Raw genomic sequence first — 25345 nt, forward strand, 5'->3', positions numbered from 1 at the left:
GAAAACAAAAAGGCTAACGCAGCAGTTTAAAATTCTAAATGAATCTGCGGCTTAGTCTAGAATATGCTGGTATCTGATCGGCCTATGGTGGAGCAGTACGGCAAGAGATAAGGGCTTGCGGCTTGGTGATACTCCTCCATAGATCCCTACCGGAAGGGCGTGTGCCGCCTAAATACCGGGTATATATATATATATAGATTAAATACAGATTGGTAGAATATGAAATAAAAAAGTCCTTTCGTAGTTTTAGTAACTACATCCTACACGACATTTGAGCATTTTACATAATGTTTAAAACATAATTTAATCTCAAAAAATTAAGTTGGATAAATACCCTTAGAGCCACACTGGTAAGTACACCGAGAGTTAATCATTCGTCATTATCAATATGTAGTTGCCCCAATCTCTGGACAGCGCTTTCTAGGTCGGTGTCACTTTCAGTTTCGGTACTTTCGGGTTCTTCTGCGGATTCTTCAGAGTTAACATCTGTTTCATTAATAGCGAATTCTTGAGATTCACTTCTGGGCGCTGGGTGATTTTCATTGGAATTTGTAACGTGCTTAATGCTGTGAAGACCAGCGACTCCTAAAAAGTGAATATACCATCAAGGTAAAATAAATAATAAAGCTGAATAGAAAAATATTAATTTATCCACTGGTTACACACAGTAAACAGCTTTTATGAATTATAAGCCTTAACTGAAAGGACTCTCTCTATATATCATTATAAGCATTAAAAATTGATTTAGATAATATTTTAACGTTCCATCACATATTATTCTCTTACTATCTTCCTCTTTATCGATTATTTAGTTTCCGCGCTATGTTATACACTAATACCCACAATGAATATTGTGAGTTAAACAGTAATCATGTTTTTAATATAACAATCGTGTTGAAAATGGTTGGTGAGTAATGCAGCTGATGACTCTTAGTCTATCGTATTGAAGACATTAGGAAAAACTGATCGACAGACATATTATGGGTGGAATACTGGTACATCGAAACCAATATGCGTATAGATCAGGAGTATCAACAGAAACAGCACTTCACCACCTAGTACACAGAGTGGAGTATATGCGTACAGCGTTAACAGGCCTTTTAGGCCCATTGCTGGATGGATATTTTCCATCGTTTTCTGTTCTTAGCTATCAGCTTCCAATCGCTGATTCTCATCTCTCTGACATCTTCCATCACTACATCTCTCCATTTCTTTCTTGGTCTTCCTCTCTTTTTTTGCTCTCAGGTACTCTCCAAGCAATATTCTTGACTAGTCTATTACCTTACATTCTTTCTAGATCTTAGACCTTAGATTCTTTCTTTCCAAGCCATTCTAGTCTACATTTTTTCACCACTTTCGTTACTGTAGGGTTAGCATACAAATGGTACACTTGTGCCTTAGTTCGTCTTCTCCATTCTCCCTCTACTACTTTTCCACCAAACATTTCTTTCACATGCTTCCAATCTGTTCTGTACGGTTTTGTTCATAGTCCATGTTCGGCAGCGTATAGCGTTGTGGGTCTAATTATAGTTTTGTATACTCTTATTTTGGTATTACGAGATATATCTTTGGCCTTAATTTAATTCTGCTCATGGCTCCAGCACACCTATTGCTCTTGGTCAGTCTCAGGTTGATTTCAGTTTCTTCCTTACATGATCAATAAGAGTACCTAAGTACACAAATTCATCCACCTTGTCGAATTCTACAACTAATCCATCCTCCACACAAAGTGGAGTACGTTCTGGAAAACAAGGAGGTGATGCCTGGGAGCCTTTCTCGATGTGAAAGGAGCGTTCAGCAATAATTTGAAGTAATCAGGAAAGCAATTCGTCTAAAAGGAATAGACTAAGCTGCAGGTGGATAGAATGCATGCTTAATAGTCGCTTGATATACTTAACAATGCTAAGTGAGACCATATCAGCACAGTTTTCCAGTAGATGCCAGCAGGGAGGAGTATTAACATCTGTGCTGTGGATGGGTTGATTGAGACTTTTACTGAAAAGGCCATAAAATTTTGGTCTTTGCTGATGACTTTGTTCTACTAGCACAAGGCAAGTTTAACACAACAGTCAGGGATAAAATGCAGCAGACACTGAATGTAGTATGAATATGAACCAAAGACATAGAAGTATCCATGAGTCCTCAAAAGTCCTGCATAAAAAAAGGAAATTAGAGAGCATATGACCATTAAATCTAAATGAAAGTACTGTTACGATAGATAATGACGTGTCGTATGACTCAAAACTGTAAACTTGTTTTTCTAATAAGTATTTTTTAGTAGGCAATATCCAAGGGACCCCTACGCTAAAACCAGTTTCAGCCGTCAACCGACTTCTAGTAAATTCGCCGGAAGACCAGTCCTTGAGTCACCTTCTCGTCTATTCGATAGAATCCCGTTCTAATGGATGGAAGGTGATCGATTCATCGCCAGAACTTTTTATATTTAAAGCAGGAATTCTGTTGTAAAGAGACAGTTAGTTTTTGAACATCGCGTCGCGTTTTAAAATGTAACGCACGTATTATAATAAATGTAGAATAATTATATAATTATTGGTGTAAAATAAATTAGTAATAAAGACTTTAATAAATTTGTAAGTGTTATAAATAGAACCTTTAATATAAGTGCAATGTTGAAACTAAGCAAGGTTCAAAGACTTGCTTGCCTCAGCATAACGGCTATGAGAAGCACTTTAACTGCATCAATGGAAACCCCGTTGAACCTTCCTCTCTTGCACTATCATAGTAAAGGAAGAAGCGAAAATGGATGTATATAGACTGCAAGAAAACCTAGGCAATGTTCCAGTTAGATTGGGGATTGTAACATCATGAATATAACAGAGGATACATATTGAAGAAGAAAAGAGACCTAGAGAAGAAAAGGTATGTAATGACCCCAGAGAACATACAAAGTCTGGTCGCCACAACTGGTACACAGGTGTGTCAAAAGGAGGATGGTTCGGGAACAGGAGTATACAGTGGTGATAAGAACAACCACAGTTCAGTCCCACTGGGAAAGCACACATCTGTATTCCAGGCAGAGATCTATGGAAACAATTTGAGGGCTTATGCAAATAACCGGATCAATATTTATACAAACAGACGGCAATGAAAGTGCCGATGAACTTGCCAGAATAGGATCGGCAACAAGATTCTGCGGTCCAGAACCAGTTCTGGGTGTACCAAAGAGCATAATCAGAAACCGAATAAAAGGCTAGATTCGGGGAAAATTTGCAGTTTAAGAGGCGTAAAAAAACATTAAGATATTAATTTGAATTTTACCTTTTTTGGCAACCGTAGCATAATCCCTTTTAATTCTCCGTCTCCTCGAAGGATCATTTCTTCTAATTTGCAACATATTTTCTAAATCTATTATATATAAGAAGCCGGCGATAAGAAGTTCACAAGTTTTTTCATTGTTCGTATACGAAGCTTCTAAATCTTTACTAGTACGTTCATCATATTGCCACCAACCTAAAAAATCGTTTGTAAATTGGTGTAAACAATTAATAAATTTATTTTAAAAATATGAAAATTTTGTATCTATCTCATTATACAATTAACACTACCATTATGTTTTATTTTGTTGTACCTAACGAATGATCAAATTATAATCACTACCAACTTCCACCTGTTTAAAATTTTCCTAATAGGTTGAAACTTTTTTGAAATTTATCTGAATTATTAATTATTTACTTTTTATCAGTGACCTTTCAAAAAGGCATCTTAAAAGATTTTTCTACAACGAAATTTAAATTTATTTGAGACATTTATTTTTAAAAATGAAAATATATAGACAATAACGTTTTTCAAAATAATTTATTTAGATAATTAATTTCCAAGTAACAAATATGAAGATTTTTATTAAAAACGATTTTATGTATAACTATTTATATTCTAGTTTTTTGAGAGTAAACCCTTGACCACTAGGGATCTATGGAGTGAGTAACACCGAGCCGCAAACCCCTATCTCTTGTCGTACTGCTCATATATATGTATTTCCGATACACTAGCATATTCTAGACCAGACTATTTAGACTTTATACTGTTATGTTAGCCTTTTTGTTTTCTTGCAAGGGTTTGAACCATCGATCCACTAGATCATTCAATGTGAAGTCTGGCCCGCTTGAGTATCTGACCCACCATTTTATTCTAGTCGTAAATAAGCATTTTATGTATTTTAGAAACATTAATAAACAGTTGAATAGATAATCCAACAATGAAAACTAGTTTGTATTCTATGATTTAAAATTATCGTTATCATATCTAGAATTTTAACACAAACATAGTAAATTCATTCTTAACCATTTTGGATAAAAAATATATTACAACGATAAAAATATTTATATTTACCACATTATACTTTTTAGTTACAGCTTGGTTTATACATCGTCGGAATCCTAGGAATCCATTGAGTCTTCTTTCTACAATATAAGGATGATAACGTTTCAAAAATGAATGCATCCTTTCTACTTCCTCAGACGTAAGGGTTTTAATTATAAAAAATTTATCGTAGCTTAGATAAAACTTAGCTCCGCTTTTGCCTGACGAATAACCTCTCATTGGTAGTGATTCTTTGTAGTCAAGATCATCAATTCCAAACCTCTCTCTGATATTTCTAAATACCACAGGACAATATTCTTTAACTTTGAAGTGTGAACTTTGAGGTGTGAAGTGTGTTTGAAGTGAAATAGGCATATTTTCTTTATTAAAAAGGTGATTGTCGATTTTTATTTTCGAATAAGCTCTGAAGTCGTCTGACAACAACATAACCGCAATTGTAACATGCAAAGTTCATTAATTGTATGATTTATACCCCACATTGAGTCTTCTGACTCGTTGACGCCGACCCTTACTATTACAGGTTCAACAATATTTTCCATTATCCCATCCAACTTCTACATTTTCTCTTCTATTTTCAAGACATGAGCAGCAGCGTTCTCTCAATTTGTGGGATGTATGTAATCTATACTAGTTTGTAATAGATGCTGAACATCGCCAATTTTAAATGGTACGATCTCTTCTCTCGGGCAACATATCCCTTCATTTGAGTCCAAATTAATTAAATTGGATTTAACTCACAATGGGAGGTCTTTTTTTTTAAAAGCTCATGCTCACCCTAGCCCCTGTTCTTCGGCTCTAGGGTACTGTTGGACTTCAGGTAGGTACGCAAAACCTGACCTTACTCACTAAACACCTTCATCTCCTACGGCATACTCGAGACTATATTTGGCATTATTTGCTAAAGCGGCGGTCTTTCCCTCAGCTCTCTTAACAACACTATATGTTTTGTGAATTTAAATCGGTCATCGAGTTAAACCACCAGATACCTCACCTCTTTTTCGGTATAATTTCATCCAATACCAGGTTGAATTTCATAAAGTCCCTATTCCTTTTAATTATCTGTCTTCTCTGCCGCTAACACCAATTTATTTTTTCTATGATCACCTAATTTGTATTATCTTTCATCATGACGGCTAGATCATTTGCAAAAGCGACTGTTTTCACCCCTTCCGAAAACTTAAATTCTAATACCCCGTTGTACATGATGTTCCACAGCATCGGTCCCAACACCGAACCGATTCCTGAGGAACTCCCGAAGTTGTGTCCAACCGCTGACTTTCCTAGCTTTAATAGTAGTACCAGGTTAGCTAATTTTAATTTAGCTGGAAATTTTTGTCAGTTTAGCAAATCATTACACACAGGCAATAACACGTCTGGTTTATGTTTGATTAATATTTTTATCAAATCCGGTGGTATCCTATCTGCACCCAGTGCCTTTTTGGGTTTTAAAGTTCTCCTGCCTCTCTTAATTTCTCCATTGTGAAATCTATTCTAACGTGCTTAGTTTTAGTTTCACTTTATCCTGGTAGGAAATAGGTTTATTGTCACCTCCCATCTTTTATTTTCATCCACACTATAAGGCATTTCCGTCTTTACTGTTGTTACGACTATTTTGTAGGCAGCCGCCCAGATGTCTTGTTCTAGTGCCTCGCATAAAGTCTTCCAGCATTCTCTTTTGGTTTTGTTTATTTCAGTGTAAACACTCCCCCGTTTTTTTTGCTTGTTTTACCTGCCATTTTCGTTTACTATTTTTCTAAAGTGGCCACCCGATGTTCTGGTTCGTCGCACGCTCTGCAGTGGGCCTCATTTCTGCAGCCAATTGCTTGGTGGTTTAAATCACAATCCATGCAGTTCTTTGACCTGTCTTCCCCTTTACACTCGTTTGTACTGTGCCCATATTGGAGACTCTTCCTCTCACGACTGGAATTAGCTTTAACTTCGTTTTTTAGAATTTGTGCTTTTCCTCTCCCTTTGAGGTTTACTATTGCATCCTCCTTCTCTGTTTTCCTAATGTTATTTATTTGAATGCCCAGTTGTGTAACATCTACTTTATTTTTAGTCTTTGATGACTTCGAAGGAGGTCTTTCCTTCTGTTTTTATTAAGGGGGTAGGGTATTTTTTTTTTATTCTTTTACTCGATAGTAAAACACTTCAAGAGTATCCAGTCAAGGGGTCGGAGCAAAATTGATGGTGAGTGAGTTGATTGAGTGAGTGAGGTGAGTGAGTTATGTAAGTGAGTTAGGTGAGTGACATAAGTGAGTGAGGTGAGGGAGTGAGTGAGGTGAGTGAGTGAGTGAGGTGAATGATTGAGGTGAGTGACTGAGTGAGTGAGGTGAGTGAGTGAGGTAAGGTGAGTGAGTAAGTGAACAGTCACATAGAAATTGGAATAAGCACAGGGTCAAGTTCTCATAATTATGCGCTCGCGGCAGATAACAATTGCATTACTAGAGCAGATAAAATGGCTGCAGATGCACCAAAAAAATGGCAGAGTTCGTCGAAAATAGAAGCAAAAAATGCTCTAAATATTTTAGTAGAAAGCACGTCGCTATATGGGTCAGGAATAGACGATACTGTGTATAAAAAAAAATAAGCTTTTTTTAAACGCGTTTTTCTCGAAATAATAAACAGAGCTCTGAACAAAGTATCCATATCGGTTAAAAAAATAAATTAGTATTAATGGTAAAAATTAAAGTCAGAATTGGTCAAACTAAAAGGAAAGAGAAAGAGGGACATCATAAAGTTCAACCTAGAAAGGGTAGAAATTGTACCGAAAAAAGAAGCGAGGTATTGGGGGGTTTAACTCGATGTCCCTATTTAATTTCACAAAATATATAGAGAGGGTTGTCAAGAAGGTTGAGGAGAGGAACGCCGATTTAGCATATAATGCCAAATATAGTAGGGACCAGTTCCTGAGTAGACAACCTCAACAATTGCTGTATAAGTGATAGCAGCAGTTGTACCAATCCAACTGATGGTTAAATAAAGAGTGACTATGAACCATAAAAGAGGGGGGAAATAAAAAAGATCAGGGAGGAAAGCAGAAAAAATAGTGTCAAACAGTGGCGTTCGAAGAAAGAACTAAAGTAATTTGGACGAGGACGCTCATCTCCAACATAGAACCCTAGATAAACTGCAAATTTAGACATACTAACTTTTAAATTTTATATTAATATGGGATTAAGCCACAATTGGTTGTAATTAAAATTACATTGTTAACTGCTGTTTGATGTTTTGATCTCCACTCCGGAAATCGTTTTCAAAAAATAGTAAGGTGTGAGAGAGGTGTTTTTACCTTCAGAAAAAACACCATCCTGAGGGTAAAAACTACCCTAGAGCGTCACCTCTTAAAAAAAATGACGATGGAGAAATAAAAATATTGATAATAAAAACTAAATTGCTGGACACAAGTATGAAACCTCAATTATAATTGTTCCTATAGACTTTCTTAGTTTCAATGTTTTTCTATATTAGAAATGTAAAATAAAACATTTTTCGAAGTGTAGTGGTTTAGTTTTTGAGCTTTGCCAAAAAGGTTTTTTTTTATTTTTTGCAACATAATTCATTTAAATCAGTTACTTTTTTGGTTTATGCTTTCACAAATTGTTTTGTTTACATCTTATTATAAAAACATTTATAATAATTATTTCAGTTTAAGCAATTTTAATACTTTGTCATTTTGTAGTCTGTCAGTCGACGTTGGACCATTTACGTTACACATTCGTCGCGGACGAGTTAAGGTAAGCGCACACTTGTCCGAACCAGCTCGAAACGGAACGCACCGCTGTCCGCTAGAGCCCGGAATTAAATGCCGTAACCCACATTTATCGACAAAATCACGTCAGTTTAGACAGGAGATTTACATATTTCATAAAAGATAGATCCAAAAATTTTTATTGTCAGTTTCTTGTGCGAGAAAGAGGAACAACAAAATAAATTTCCAAAAAAGAAGAGTAATAAATGGATGCATGAAAATTGGAAAAAGCGAAACACGGAAAGTGAATTAGCTCCTTTATTTCCTGATTTAATCGATCATGACAAATTTTACCAATACTTTAGAATGCGTTACGAAATATATCAAGAACTCTGATCTATTGCAAAAACCGATCTCACAAAAGAATATATATATATATATATATATATATATATATATATATATTCTTTTGTGAGATCGGTTTTTGCAATATATATATATATATATATATATATATATATATATATATATATATATATATATATATATATATATATATATATATATATATATAGATCGGTTTAAAACGTTCTCCTGCGTCTTCCGATACCGTTGCCACTCCTCTCGATTCATCCATAAGTCTTCTTCTATGTCTCTGTCTTTCATTTCTCTATTGATGCCGTCTCTCCAACTAAGACGGGGTCTTCCTCTTTTTTTTCTAAAGTGAGGGGCCCACATTAAGACTTGTTTTGGCAGACGTTCTTCAGACATTCTCTGTACATGACCTTACCATCTGAGTTGTTGGGTACCAATATCGTCTACTATTGTATGTTTTACTTTCATAATTTCTCTTATTCTGTTATTCGTTACTCTTTCTAGTCTAGATTTTCCAGCTGAACGTCTCCAGAAATCCATTTCCGTTGCTTCAAGTTTTCTCTTGTATCTTTCCTTTATTTGCCATACTTCACTACTGTAGGTAATTATACTTTTAATGATTCGTGTTAAACAAAAGAAAATACAAGATTTAAAAACTCTATTTCGTCGAAACTAATATCGAATCGATGTGTTAAGACAAGTGCGCGCTTACCTTTAAGGGTTAAAGCAGCTCTGTGATAGACAGATACCAGTGCATTGGTCTCCTTATAGGGAATTAAAACAATATGTTCACTGAAAGTTTTTAATTATTACACATCTGTATATTTAATATTTTATTAAAACAAAAAATAAATTTATACAAATAATTTTATCTCTTAACCGATTTTAAACCAAAATATTACCAATTAATAAGAAAACAAATGTGTAAAAGAAAATAAGTCTTTCTCAAAATATAAACATTAATATTTACACATACACACAATAAATACTACATACACACTGGAATGTACAAGTATGCACAAAAAACATGAACGAGACAACCTGAGGATACCGGTGACAAGGAATTTGTGGGTAATTGCTTTTATTTTATCATTAGTATAAACAGCAGTAGTAGTACCGCATAAAGGTATACATCAATGACAAATTAATTTTTTTCTGACTGAATCAAGTGTCAGGATATAACACAATTTCAACATTCTTGGAATTTGACGCTTTTACCTTCTCTTTAGAGTCGCATGTTATAGTTTACAAGTCCTTGTCTTTTTGCGTAAAGTCATATGCACACAGTGTAAGATTATAAGTGGATAATAATTTATATTTGTAGTAAAAACAGGATACTTGCCCATTTGAAAAACGCTCTGTACATCGTCAAGATAGCAAAGGTTTTTTCTTGGCTTTCACAGTCTAACTTATAATCCCGACACAACTGGGCTATTGTTTTATTGTCTTCTTTTTCTTTTTGTGTAGACATGACTATTTTTCAATGTGCCTCCAGTAGGTTGTCATTCCAACGATTTCGTGGCCTTCCTATTGGAAAACCGTCTCTTGTCGTCTTTACTACACTATTTATGGTCAAGCGGCTTATATGATCGTTTCATTCTACTCTTCTATTTATTATCCAGTCCTTGATGTTCTCCACCTTGCATCTCCGTCGTATATCTGTACTTCTAGGTCCGTTAGAATGTGTCTTACCATCGATTGTTCTAAGAGTTTTCATCTCTGCTGTTTCTAACATTCTTTGTGATCTCTCTGTGTCAGGTCGTGTTCCTGCCGCGTATGTGAAGTACGTCATTATTGGTCTGATGACTGTTCTGTAAATTCTGCCTTTTATTTCGTTCCCAATATTTTTATTTCTCCATATTGTTTCATTCAGGCAATATCCGGTTCCGTTTGGTCTATTTACTTGATCTTCCACTTGTTTCGAGCTTTCCGTAGCTAGTTAGTGTGATGCATAGATATTTAAACTGTACATCTTAGTAGATTTGCTGTTATAATCATGCTTCCCATTGCCAGCTCAATTGAGTCAGTTAGTTCTTCTTCTACTTTTACTTTTATTGTATTGTTCTGATAGATATTTTCGATCGTTTTGATTATTCCTAGAGGTATCTCTCTTGCGTACAATAAGTGGATAGCGTCCTTTAATTTGGCCCCGTCAAATGCCTTTTTATGGTCCAAGAAATATAAAAATGCCGGTTTGTTGTATTCTAATGATTTCTCGTGCACTTGCCCCATTATAAATAGGGCTTCAATATAAACATTTTCACTAAGAGTCCGTGTATAGTAACTATCAATTGTTGGGATCAAAAAAATGTTAAAACGATCGTCACCTTTAATATCTTTTGATACTTCTTTGTAATTATCATGGTTTTCCCCTGTTATTTTCTGCCAAAGTGTCTTCCTTGATGTCTTATGTTTAGACTTCTTTGCGCTTGCATTTTTAAGGCTTCTCTTGTTTTTCTTGTTTTATAATGAAGCAATAACTGAGATAAATTTGCAAGGTTATTTTGTGTCCCATAGTTAATGCACACTCTCCAGGATTTTTCAATGGGAAGATGTCTGGTTTTCTTAACGTTGGTTATATTGTTCAGAGTGATGTACATGCAGTTTTTTTTTGGTATTTGCGTAATACTTATTCAATTATAACCAGGTCAATGAACACAAAATTTTGCCAAAACCCAAAAAAAATATATCAAGGACGAAAATTTGGGGATAGTTCAAAGTGTTCATTTAAAAAAAAATCTATAATCCTGAAGTACCTACATTTTGCAAAAATTTTCCAAAAACCGTTGACTTTTCATATATTGGGCATCTTATTCTTGTAGTACTAGAACCCGGAGTGGGTCTTAACTGACTGCACGACTCGCTTCCATCTCGAACGATCGTTCATGATAGTTGTTTCAGTGGGTAGCCCCATTGTTCTTAAATCTGACCATATGTTATCTATATATATATTTAGGGATTCTACAGTATTCACTGCCTTCCCTCGCTCAGCCGTTTCCATCTCTCTCTGTTGTTCCATTCTCCATCGTTTAGTCCTCTCTTACTCATGGCGTCGTCTACTTCGTTCCTCCAGGATTTTCGGGGTCGTCCTCTTTTCCTCCTTCCTATGGGGCTCAATTCGGTTATTCTTTTTATCAATCTGCTGTCGCTAGCTCTTCTTACATGTCCATACCACTTTAGTTTTTTTTGTTCTATATATGTTAGTATGTCTGTTTCTATTGATGTTCTTTGCTTTATTTCGTCATTACTTCTCCTATCCATTCTTGTTACTCTGCAGCATCTTCGCAGGCATTCCATCTCTGTTGCTATTATCTTACTGCTGTTTTTCTTGTTTATGATCCAATTTTCGGCCCCATATGTCATAATACTTCGCACTAATGTTTTATAAATCTGCGTTTTTGTCTTCATATTTAGGTGTCTATCCCACCATACTGAGTTAAGTTGTCGGATTGCTGTTCTTGTTTGTCCTAATCTTTGTGTAATTTCTTCCTCTGTTGTTGCCTTTTTCGTGATTATAAACCCCAGGTATTTGAATTTATCCTTTCCTTTGATTGTTACGTTGTCATCAATCTGTAGATCTTCTATGTCTTCTTCACTTGTAGATAGGTACTCTGTTTTCGCGAGGTTAATATCTAGGCCAGCCTTGGTATATTCTTCTTGTAGTTTCTTCATCATGTAGCTGAGGTCGTCTTGGTCTTGTGCAATCACTACTTGATCGTCTGCAAAACTTAACGTATATAGGTATTCGTTCCGTACCGGTACTCCCATGCCTTCGCATTTTCTTTTCCATGTAGTTAAGGCTTTCTCTAAGTATGTTATCTCCATATGTTATCTCTACATCCCATTCGTGGAGTTCTAAGGGCCTTCTCCCTGTCGTGGGCTTCCTCCCAGATTAATTTGGTAATCTGGAAGTCTGTGGATATGGCCAGTCCATCTTAGACGTTGGGATTTAATCTCTTGGACTACATCGCTAGCCCTGTACATCTGTTTAATATCGGCATATGTTCTCATTCGGGATTGGTTAGTATTCGGATTGTGATAAGATACTAACATTCTTCTGAGGATTTCTCTCAAAACATCGGAGTTTTATTTCCATTGCTTTTGTCAGCGTCCACGTCTCGCACCCATACATGGGCACCGCACCCAAATCAGTGTTTTATATCCTGATTTTTGAAGTTTTGATTAGGCTCTTCCATTTAATAGTGTTGTGGAGGCTATATATACATCTGTTTGCTGACTGAATTCTCTCTTTTATCTCTTCCGTGATATCGTTATCTGCGGTGATTGTCATTCCGAGATATTTAAAACTCGTCACTCTTTTAAAGTTATATGGGTCTATTGTTACATTTTACCCTATTCTATCTCGTCTCTTTAGGATGTTAATGCATATATTGGGCTGTATTTCGTAAAATAATGAAAAAAAAAATTATATTATTATCGTATGACTTTACCTTAAAAAGTGTCTAAAAAATTTGTTTATAGCTTTAGTAGTTTCTGAGATATAGCCCTTGTTTAACTCATACCTGGTTGCACGCGCAAATAAAGTAATATTCTTTAATTATTGAATTATTTAGTCAATAATATAAAAAATAATAAAAAAAAATGATATTTGAATTAATGTTAATGTAAAATTAAAATTTTAAAATATTATTTACTTAAATGTATAAACAAATAAAATGAAAGTAAACAATTTTTTTAATATATTAATATAATTATTTTATAAGACTAAATGCTGCTTTTCTGCATGTCTTTAGCTGTCCAATTCATTTTTACCTTTCTAACAGGTGTGTTATTTCATTATTTTCCAAAATACAGCCCGATATATGAAAACTCAATCCTTTTTGCAAAACGTAAATATCTTAGGAATGTAACCCTTTTTTTATTTAATAGTAGACACTTTCATCTACCTATTCCCAAATTTTCATCATTCATTTTTTTTGGGTCAGTGTCCTTTAATCGGATTACGTGTGGTAAAAATTTTTTGGACTCGATATAGCTCTTATTGCTTTCTGTTATTTTTGTTGTCGCTGTTGTTATGCTTTTATGGTGTTGTAATTTCTGTACCTTAAAGCGCTAATAAAAAACACCTAACACCGGAAACCACATCCGGCAAACGGACCGGTACAACCCCGGTATACGACTCAATAACTCAGCCATGTATCTACGTTCTGCTTCCGAGAAAAGATAAAAATAATTTAAAGTTGGCACATCGACGAAACCAAGTTTGTTTTATTTCAAAATTCAAACAGAATGTATCAAAAATATCAAATGAATTTCGTAGAAATTTCTACAAATCTTTTCTGACAAATGTTCTAGAATTTCGTCTTATGAAATTGATAATACGATTAATAGAGGTACATTCACGGTACGTCGAATTTGGAATGACTGTATAACAGAGTATAGGCAACAACGTCGTAAATGCTCTTAGAAGCCGACTTTCTACCTCTAGGTGAGGTGATGCAGGAAAGATAGGAGGCTTCAGGGTAACAAATCTCTATACGATCAGTTTATAGCCGCTTCATGACTTTTACCTTGCAGTTTTATCGACAGTAGAATGAGTCTAGTGGAATCAGGAATGAAATAGAAACGTGTCTTGTTAAATATGAGACTGTAGTATATACTCAGAACTTCAGCTACAATGTTCTACAATCTTTCAACATGATAGGAAAAAGAAGAGTGATTAGACTACAAAATACATGAAGGAGAATATAGAAAAAAAAACTAAACAAAACACAAAAGATAGGAACAAATGTCTGTCCATATGGGACATAAAAAGCTGGCCAGCCAATAATGCATGAATTTGTTTTTATAGAAACATGAAAACGGTATTATTGATAGGATAAAAAATAAAACTGTCATTGGCTAACTCTGAGTGCAAAAATATTCTGTCCTTGTTCACGACTTCGCCAATATTTCACAACTCACAGTTACCTTGTTCACATTCATGTGTATGTTACTTAGAAATACAGATTTTTAAATATCTTTTAGACAGTTCTTATCCCAGCTACTCCCACCACTTTTGTATTAGTAATTTTATCCCGCTTTATAGATCTTTTTCTTGTGGAGTCTCTTTTCGGATGTTGAACATTGTTAGCAAAATCGATTATATACAGTTCACCGCAAATTATTAATTCAAAATTTGGTATTCCTAGCTGGAAAATTTGTTCTATTTCCTCGTTGGCTCTCTCATCATACTTCCACCAACCTTAAAATAGAGAATACATTTCTAAGCATAATTATTTAATATAAAGATTTTTGTACAAAAATTTTGACAGTTATTATGATGTGAGAACTAATAAAGATTGTAATGAAAATAGTAATCAAATAATTGGTTTAAAAAATTATGTTTTTTTATTGTGGTGTTTGATTAGCGAATGGATTTAGTGTCATATAAACCCAAACAAACAACAACTGTGGTGTTTATTTTTGCCAATTTTTTTTATTTGAATTTCAAATAGAGCCCACCAAGGAAAACGAAAAACTAAAAATTAAATTACACTTTAGCTGTATAATCCACTCAACAATTAAATTCATTATTCATTGATTATTATAAGATATATTTAATAGATAGAAATGTAATCATGTACACACAACCAAACTTATATGGAATCATGCAATTAAAACACGAACAAATGAAAACATTGCAATGGTTGACTAAAGAAAGATACAGTCTTGTTGTTCATTTTAATAGTCAGTGTTGCCACCCCTAGCTCTAATACAAGCTTCAATCCGACGGGGAATGCTTCTAATCAAATCGTCAACTTATTCTTGAAGTAAGTTTGCCCATTCTTCTAGAGCGGCTTGAATCAGCTGATTCGCATTACCTGGATTATCCCTTCGGGCTCTAATCCTTCTTTTAATGAGGTTCCACACATGCTCAATGGGATTAATATCAGGTAAGCAGGCAGGCCAGATCAGAACAGTGACATCTTCAGTTTCCAGAAAGTCTGTGGCAACTCTTCTGGTATGTGGAGGGACATTACCGTGCATGAAAATGAAAGTATTTCCCACTGCACCTCGCCACAGCCTAACTATGGGTTCTAGTACCAAATCGACATACCGGCGACCCGTTAAACTTTGCCGTAAGGGACGCAAAGGTGTTTTTTCTCCCATCATAATACCTCCCCAATACATTACAGTTCCTCCTTTATATTTTGGAACTAACTTTTAAAACCCGAATTCGACGGTTATCTGATCTCAGGCCAATTCTGGTTTCATCTGAAAAAAGGACATTTTGCCAATCTTCATTTGTCCAGTTCTGGTGTTCCAGACACCAATTCAGCCGATAATTTTGTTCTGTCTGGATAACTCGGGAACCCTCAACTGCCTCCCTCCTGCTAAATAAATTTTGAGAACGAAGTCTCTTTCGTACTGTTTCAACTGAAATGTCAATACCTGTAGTCTGCAAAAGTTGCCTTTGGAGCTCCGGAGGAGAAGAGGTTGGATTTCTTCTAGCTATTTGACCTAAAAACCGGTCTTGTCGATCACTAGTTACTCTACGACGACTTTCTCTAGGCCTGTTCTTGAGTGTACCCAATTCTAAAAATCTTGCACTTCAAACAGTTCGGAATTCTGAGAAGAATCAAGTCCAAGCACCACGAGCGGTGGAGCAATCGCCGGGCCCAGTTACGGAAGCCCCCTAGTCCCTAAGACCTAAAAAAAATAAGACAAGGGTAGGATTTTACTCCAAGTAAACATCGGGAGGGCCAAAATGGCACAACAACTGATATATGCAAAAGCCCTCGAGATTGGAGCAGACCTACTTGTTGTCCCTGAGCCCAACAAAAACATTACTAAAAACAAAGGCTGGATAGCGGATATAAACGCAGATGTCGCTATATACATAATGAATAAGAAAGTATGCATAAATAAGATTGTCAAGAAAGAGGGGCACGTGTTAATTAAAATAGGAAGCCTGGCTATTATTGCCTGCTATATCTCTCCGAATATCAGCCTGATGCGCTACAAAGAACAGGTCGAGAATATCATAATGACATCACAAACATATCGGGATTTTATACTTGCTGGCGACGTGAACGCCAAATCAATCATATGGGGGTCTCCCAGAAATGACCATAGAGGGGAGATGTGGAATGATTGGATATTCGCAAATGACCTAGTAGTGCTAAACAATGGAAAACCCACATTTGTGAGAGGAGAGAGTCGAAGTCACATAGATATTACCCTTGTGAATGAAAGTTATGCCAGAAAGATTGCGGGCTGGGAGGTGCTGGAGGATAATCTCTACACTTTTCACAGATACATAGTCTTTGAAACTGGCATCAAGGTCTCGAAGATCGGCCGGAAAAAAGTAACCTTTAATAAAGAAGCTTATACGAGGCAGATAAGTAACCTACAAGAAGACGACACTACCGAATTCCAAGATTTCAGACAGAAAATTATTAATGCATACACTTCAAGTAGCTCCACCGAGAACGTCACATATACAGTGCCATACTGGTGGAATGATGAGATCCAGAGCAAGAGAGCCGAATGTTTTAGACTCAGGCGTACGGCACAAAGGTATAGGACTCCACAACACACTGAAAATTACAAGCGAGCTAAAAAAGAATTGGGTAGAGAAATTAAACGGGCGAAGCACTCTTGCTGGCATAACCTATGCACAGCACTAGAAGATGATGTATGGGGCGAAGCCTATAGAATTGCCATAAAAACATTAAGAACAGAGACCCCATACAGCCTTTGTGCAAAAAAACGGAAGGAAATAGCTAATACCCTATTTCCTGCTAAGCCCCCACAGCAGTTCACTCAAAATAATGTCAACGTTCGACCTGTTGATTTTTCGGCTGAAGAAATAGCAATAGCGACAAAAAGTATTAAATTAGGAAAAGCAGCTGGTCCTGATGGTGTGCCTCCTGAGGCGATAAAGATCATCATAGAGAAAAATCCTGAGATGGTTCTGAGGATCTTCAATGAACTCCTCCAGAAGCAAATGTTTCCCATAATGATTAAACAGGCAAGACTGACGTTAATATTTAAACCGGGCAGGGATCCCGAGATTACCAACTCATACAGGCCGATCTGCCTTCTAGACAGCCTGGGGAAATTTTATGAAAATCTTATGAAAAATCGCCTAGAAGACGAATTACAGATAAATGGAAGTATATCTGACAAACAGTACGGATTCAGGAAATCTAGATCATCCATCGATGCGGTAAAAGAAATAGTTGACACTGTAAAAAGGACGAGGAAGAAATGGGCCGCCCTCGTGATGTTTGATGTGAGAAACGCTTTCAACTCAGCCAACTGGGGTCACATTATCACCTCACTGGAAAAAGCAAATGTGTCAGATTATTTGATCAATATAATTAAGGACTACCTCAATGAAAGGTATGTCCAAGTGGCAAAACCTAAAGACCTGAAAACATCAGCAGGTGTACCGCAAGGATCCGTACTAGGACCAATGCTTTGGAACATTTTATATAATGAAATCCTAGAAATCGACTATGGAGCAGAGACCAAAGCTATTGCATACGCAGACGATTTAGCTCTACTCATTCAGTGTAACAATAACTTAGAGTTAGAAATGTTAGTCAACAGAAGCTGTAGAAAAGTCAAAAGATGGATGGTGAAACAAGATCTAGAGTTGGCAACAGAAAAAACAGAAATTCTGATCTTGAAAGGCCCTAGAGCCCGCCCAAACCTGGCTTTTGTAGTAGGTAGTACAAGTATAGAGCCTACGTACTGTGCTAAATATCTGGGCATCCAACTAGACACAGGTCTAAGATTTACAAAGCACCTGATGAAAGTAGTCCAAAGAGCAGAAGAGAGAACCGCGGCATTAATAAAAATTATGCCAAATATCGGCGGTCCAAGTGCCCTCAAAAGAAGAATGTACCTTCAGATTGTGCATTCTACCCTCTTATACGGCGCTCCCGTATGGTACGAAGCCTTGAGAATGGCTAAGTATAAAGAACTGCTTGCAAAGGCACAAAGGAAGCCTCTACTAAAGGTAGCAAGCGCATACCGGACTACTTCTACGATTGCCCTACAGGTCATAACAGGTACGCTCCCCATTCACCTCCTAGCTAAAGAAAGAGACACTTTATATAACAGAGAAAACGGTCATTTACCGGAAATAAAATCCGAAGTTAGATCACATATGCTCCAAATATGGCAAAATGAATGGGAGGCACAAACGGAGAAGGCACAATGGAGCAAAATGTTAATCCCTGATGTGGTAACTTGGCCTAAATGTAGGTTCAGAAGGTTAAATTATTTTTTTACACAATTTCTCACCGGCCATGGCTCCTTTAGGTCGTACACGTATAGAATAAAGAAGACAACAAATGATTTGTGTATAGATTGTGGTGTCATAGACGACGCAGAACACTGCATTTTTGCTTGCACTACTTTCCAAAGCGAACGGAATAATCTAATAGGCTAGGAGCGATAACGCCCAACAATCTGATACAGAAAGCGACGCAAAACAAAGAATCCTACGATGTTACTGTCGACATAATTACGCAAATTATAAAGAAAAAGGAGACGCTAGAAAGAGCGAGACAGGAACAGGGTGGTTGAGGTAACAAATTACATAATACGCTGTCATGAGTTCTTTACAGCTCGGCTGCACGACGGAATAGACGGCACCTTTACAGCCAGATCTGTAAAAACCTACGTAGGGCATATTACCTTTTTTGAACACAAACCTAACTTTACTCTGACGTCTCGGTTTTACAACTTGGCACAAATAATAAAATTTTTCAATGTGTACTTGATCAAATTTTATCAATTATGAATCGTATTTCCACCAAAAACCTTTATCTCTTATCTGCAAAAAAAGTTGTCATACATTTCTTATTATTAGTAAGAAATACTGAGTGATTCCATATAAGGTTGGTTGTGTGTATACGGTGTGTTAATTTTAAAACTTACAATGGGCTATATCTCACGAACAAAAGATGATATCGAAAAATGTTTGAAACCGTTTCTAGGATAGTAAGGGGGAACTAAGATGACATGAAAGAGAACTCGCCCCTATTCAACCCCCTAGGCTCCACCCACCATAACCAAAAAAGTTTAAATTGCAAATCCCTACTTGTGATCATTGAAATGACTATAAAAAATGCTATCCAATATTATAAATAATAATTATATAGGGTGAAGCAATCATTGTGAAACTTTGGCTTAAATGATAAATTAAATGAGGTTTTTGTTGAACTACAAATCTGTTAAAAATGTGAATTAAGTAAATGTTCAAAGTGGGTTCCGTTGTTTTGTAAACAATAATACAGCCCATTTTCAAATTCTGCACGAACTTTGGCAAAAGATTTATAATCTGTCACAGCGGAAGTGAGAATGGTTTTGTTCCGGATGCACTGTGGGCTTTTGAGTCAAACAAAAGTGGAGACTACCATGAGGAGATGGATGGGAAGTCATTTGAAAATTTGCTCCAAAAGATTTTACCAACACTGGAAAAAAATGCTGTAATTGTAATGGACAATGCCCCTTACCATTCCAGAAAATTGGAAAAAATTTCCATTATGGCTACAAAAAAGGCAGATATTCAAAATTGGCTTCGCTCAAAAGACATTCCCTTTGAAGAAACGATGTTAAAGGTGCAACTTTTAGAAATCGTTAAACAACATAAAGGCGAATGTAATAAGTACATAGTAGATGAACTGGTAAGAAGCACAAATAGAATAGTTTTAAGGTTGCCACCGTACCACTGCGAGCTCAATCCAATCGAGCTTGTATGAGCGCAAGTCAACAATTATCTTGACAGCATAACAGCTATGGCAGCGCATAACACAACATTTAAATTTGCTGACATTAAAAATTTATTCCATGAAGTTATGTCTGCTGTAACCATGGAAAAATGGAAAAACTGTGTCAAACATGTAAAAGAAAAGTGGAGCCAAAAATGTGGGAGTTGGACAATTTAATTGAGGCACAAATTGAACCTATCATTATCAACTTTAATGATGACAGCAGTACATCAGATTCTGAAAGTTAAGATAAAATATGGTAATTTTGTAAACTTTTTTTTGTATACTTTATTTTGTTGTTAATAACTCTCGAACTTGTAAATCATTTTTATATTTAAAAAATTGGTGTACTATAATCTGTACCTGTCAGACATCTACAAACTATATAAGGTTGTGTATTGCAGCTTTAATTTACTAGTCCGGCCCTGAACAAACGCGTTTCCAGCGTGCATTTGTTTACACCGGCCGTAGCTTAAAGTTGAATTTATTTTAGTGATCCTTGTTCAAGCAAAACTATTGCTGAAGATGTTGACATGAATGACAGGACTGTCAGGAATATTTTGAAACGAAACAGTTACCGTTGTTTTAAAGTTTCAACGACTCAAGAGTTATTAGCCTAGGATAATTTCAAGCGCATGGAATTTTGTAAACTCATGATGGATAAACAAAATGAAAATGAATATTTCTTAAAAACCGTTTTGTTTACCGATGAATCGACATTTTCGTTACATCGGAAACATAATCCTTCCATCGTACGATATTGGTCTCGGCATAATGAACACTTCAATACACAATATTCCCAAATACTTGGAGGATTATATCGTTGGTCCATTTTTTATTGATGGAAATTTAAGGGGCAATGAATATTTAGAATTGTTGCAAAATCAAATTATTTCGGCAGTTCAATTACTTCCTGTCAACTTGACGATATTTGGTTTCAGCAAGACGGCTGACCTGCTCATAATACACGAGTAGTTCAAAATTATTTTGAAACCATTTTTGGAAATAAATTAATTTCTTCTCGTGGTACGATCAAGTGGCCTCCCAGATCACCAGACTTATCCCCAAATGATTTTTTTCTTTTGGGATATTTGAAAGCAAGTGTTTATCGACATGGTTTTAAAAGAACTCGAAATTTAGCGGAATGGAGGGACAAAATAATTCATCTTTGTGGGAGCATTAGACCGGAACTGCTCAGGGATATGAAAGTATTTCTGTACAGATTTGGTTTTTGCTCTGCAGAAAGAGGTGGAATATTTGAACCTCTATTACGTTAATTTTTTTTTTTAATATTTTTAATGTTATTTTTGGAGTTCCTTTCTATTTTTATTTTTAGAAAACTACTTTTTTTTTAAGCCATTTTGGCAATAAAATATAACAATTTTTTTTCTTCTTCTTCTGCGGCACTACAGTCCAAATTGAGCCTTGGCCTCCTTTATGTTTTGCCTCCACCCTTGCTTGTCTGTGGCTAATCTTCTCCATACACAGACTCCTAAAAGAGCTTGTGCGTCGCTGTTTACTGTGTCTTCCCAGTGCTTTCCTGGCTTTCTAACCAGTCTCTTCCTCTGCATTCTAGCATACAGTGCTCTTTTTGGTAGCCTATCCCCTCCCATTCTTATCACATGTCCAGCCCATTGCAATCTTTGTAGTCTAATGAAGTCTGACAGTGATGCTTCCTTATAAAATTGATAAAGCTCGTTGTTGTATCGACTTCTGAAGATTCCGTTTTCCCTCACAGGTCCTAGTATTCTCTTTAGTACTTTCCTTTCGAATGTATCGAGTTTGCTTTTGGATGTTTCTGGACCTATGCTTCACTGCCATAGCATGCTATTGTACTACATTGCTACACACATGTTGTGAACATCAATGTCATGTTCCCATGATTTACTCAAGATCTGTTTGACTGTAAATATTTGATCCAGTGTCGATCTTCCCCGCCGGAAGCCTGTCTGATACTCTCCAATAATATTTTCTGCTAGTGGTTGGAGCCGCTAGTTTATAATATATGTGAGGACTTTATATGCTGTACCGGGTGGTCCAATAAGCCGATCTCTCGGCTATATATCAGAAACTATTCATGTTATAACATTAGGAGAAAAAATTCCTTAGTAAAAGTGGCCAAGGGAAATCGCTGGAAATAACTTTCAAGTTTCTGGGTTAACCGTTAGGGGGGTTAACCTGTGAAGAAAAATTTGAAAACCAGTTTTTTGTGAAATATGCCCAATTATACCAAGTGTTAAGTAAGTAAACTAGAAAGAGGCTTAAATTCCGCACAAAGTTGTTCAAGTACTTTTTTTTTATTTTTTCAAATAAAGGGTGGGGCAGAGTGGGAAAGTATTTGTGGATAAATACCTATAACTTTGGATCAACCGATTTTAACGAAATTAGTGTCATTAGAAAGAGTGTGGATGATTTAATTTACATCTAATATAGTGCTATAATAGTGCTTGAATGGAGAGTACAATTTTCATGGAATCGTTTATAGAGACTTTTATGTTCTCCGTTAATGCCATCAATTAAAAAATGCCAAAAGGGAGAAAACATTATTGCGTCATGATAACACTCCCACTCATCGATGTTTAAATGAAAAAGACCTGGCCTTAAAAACCACTTGACCTAGCCAATCATAAAAGCTAAACTTGCTTTGACAGACCAAAAATTAGAGATTTTTTAAGAGTTACCAATTAACACTTAAAAAATAAATTTTTTTGACTGCTCTAATCTATACTGCAGCAGTAAGTCTATCTTGTATTATATGTCTATGGATAATGCTTTTCACATATGTCATATGTATGTAATTCATTATGTAATGATCTCTTATAATGCTTAATTGAGAAAAGTTAGTACACTAGTTTATCCAAAAAAAAAAAAACAAAACAAACCATGGAAAGCCACGATAAATTTAAATTAAATACATTATTTCAAATTTTCTTGACAACTTCCTGTTTATTTATTTTTATTATGATTCCATTTATTTTTAATATAGACCTACTGAAATAACTATATTACTTAATTACATGAAAGTGTTCAAATAGCAGATCAAAATATCTAAAACCTAAAAGAGTGTATATTAAAACTTACCATTTCTTCCTTCATAAAACCATTGAAAACTGTCATCACAGACTTCTGTTTTATCTGTACAAATTGGTTCCAGAAGGTTTGGTTGTTCTATAAAATCTCTTGGTATTTCCTGCCTACACATAGCACATCTTTTATTTTGATTTGCGAATCCTTTGACACATAGAAAACAGAAAATGTGTCCACATGGCAGTTGAGCTGGATGAATACACTTTTGCAGACACACTGCACATTCCATATTATCACCTTTAAAAAATGTGCAACTGGTATAATAAAAGTGTTTACCCTTAGAACAATAACTATGTTACATGTTAAAACTTAATGATAATCAAAAGCAGAGAAAAAGCAAAATAAGAAAGATCCCAAATTACAGCAACCAGAAATCTACCTACACCAAGTGAGAAAGGTCACAATCCAAGTCTTAGGGGACCCCTTTATCTACAAAATTTATAACAAAACAATAAACAAAAGTGAACAGGTTTGGAAACTTCTAAAAGTAAAAAAGAACAAAGAAAACCAAAATATATGCCCATTATTAGGAAATCTAAAAAAATTTAGTAAACAGTAAGTGAAAAAACCAGTTTTCACATATTTCACTCTTTATAAACAAATGACCTGTGAAAACTTGTATCTTTAACAAGATGTATCTTTAACAAGATGTATCTTTAACAAGAAACTAGGTTCAGAACAATATTAAGATGTAGGTATATTATAGGCTAGGGGTCTACCCCTAAAAAGATCCTTAGAAACAGAATCTACCTACTAAAATCTTGCTAAAAACATAATTTTAAATTGAAACAAAGATTTCTAAGTGCCACATGCCTGTATCGTTGCAACTGTACACATTTATTATCATATACAGGGATCGATTGCTTGAAATGCATATTTGAAAGGTTCCATCTTTTGAGCAGGATAAAATCCATTTATCCTTCTCAAAATATTCTTCCTTGTACTTGAAGGTTTACTCGAAACAGATTACTCAGCTTAAATAACTCGAAACATTTGTCAAACAATAACCAAGATAGAAAAAGTATTTAATTCAATGAGATATGCCTAAAAAAATTTTACTTGAAGCAATTCAAAAAATTGTTTTTTTTTTGTTATTTATTAATAACAATTTCCGGCCCACTTGAAAAATTAAAAAAAAAATTAATTTGAACTTGAAAAAAAAATATAAAATCGAAGAAAAAAAGTTTGTTGTGGTAGAAATGAAAAAAAAAATTATTAGGGTTATGCTCTGCATATAGAAGTAAACCGCTCACCTATTAAATATGAATTTACACATAAAAATATGATATAGGTATAGCCATAGTATAGTGCAAAACATTAATTTTTGTTTAATATTTTTTGTTTGTAGTCAAATAATTAATAAATACTGAGTAAGGAAATTTTTTTACACATAAAAATAAATGGATATACGAAAATAAAAGCAAACTTATTTTTGCATCTAGTAGTACCACAGTTTAATGCTCGAAAGCCATTATGCTGTGGCAGTACTTAGCATTTTTTTTGTCTAACTATAGGAACTACAAATAAAGGAAGTATTTAATACAAATACCTTTATACTAGAGAGAAAGTCAGTAATGTGTGTCTTATTTTATGCGTAGTAAATGTAAAAATCCTTAATCTTACATATTATACAAAACTATTATTCATTTTCTGAGGTTAAAAAATGAAAATAGGTCATACCTTTTTCCTTACATTGTGGGACAGTCACTAAATTTTCTACAGCTTCCGCCATTCTTTACTACTGACAGTGAATTAATTCGTACATAAACCCTTCAGTATTTGTAAATTTTGCGCTTTTGGAAATATGTTAATAAACCTACACCTAATTTGATAAACAAATGGTTTTGTTTTCTTTTTTCTTTATAATTGTTTTATGGCTGGTGTCAAATATATGTCATTCGTCAGAAAATACGTTTGTTCTTTTACTAAGTTCTTACAATGATTCTGTGTCGCATTACTCGCATTGTATTTTATCTTTCTTTGTTTTCGTCTATCCTGTTGCTCCCAAATTTATACTTTCAAGTTGTAATATTCCAGAAATGTTTTATATTCATAATTTAAAATTATTTATTCTTCATTTTACTTTCATTTATGTTTTCTACAAGGTATTGTATATGAA

General features: G+C 35.1%; 1 protein-coding gene across 1 annotated transcript; it reads right to left on the minus strand.

Moving 5' to 3' along the window:
* Positions 1-167: 167 nt before the first annotated feature.
* LOC140445047 (E3 ubiquitin-protein ligase rnf146-like) lies at positions 168-25329 on the minus strand. The gene is made up of 4 exons (XM_072536838.1): positions 24907-25329; positions 23221-23463; positions 3280-3471; positions 168-585 (listed from the first exon to the last, which is right to left on the minus strand). Exons 1-4 carry the CDS (start codon positions 24956-24958, stop codon positions 371-373), a joined length of 702 nt encoding a protein of 233 aa, XP_072392939.1. The 5' UTR covers positions 24959-25329; the 3' UTR covers positions 168-370.
* Between the last annotated feature and the right edge of the window lie 16 nt (positions 25330-25345).

Source organism: Diabrotica undecimpunctata, chromosome 7 (assembly GCF_040954645.1).
Source record: "Diabrotica undecimpunctata isolate CICGRU chromosome 7, icDiaUnde3, whole genome shotgun sequence".
NCBI classification, from domain to species: Eukaryota; Metazoa; Arthropoda; class Insecta; order Coleoptera; family Chrysomelidae; genus Diabrotica; species Diabrotica undecimpunctata.

What these genes read in the sequence shown, in the direction of transcription:
- LOC140445047 (XM_072536838.1), bottom strand. Translation starts at nt 24,958, where the DNA reads ATGGCGGAAGCTGTAGAAAATTTAGTGACTGTCCCACAATGTAAGGAA. An exon ending in CCCACAATGTAAGGAAAAAG is followed by an intron (nt 23,464 to 24,906) that starts GTATGACCTATT and finishes CATTTTTTAAAG; the next exon opens with GTGATAATATGGAATGTGCA. An exon ending in TGCTACGGTTGCCAAAAAAG is followed by an intron (nt 586 to 3,279) that starts GTAAAATTCAAA and finishes TTCACTTTTTAG; the next exon opens with GAGTCGCTGGTCTTCACAGC.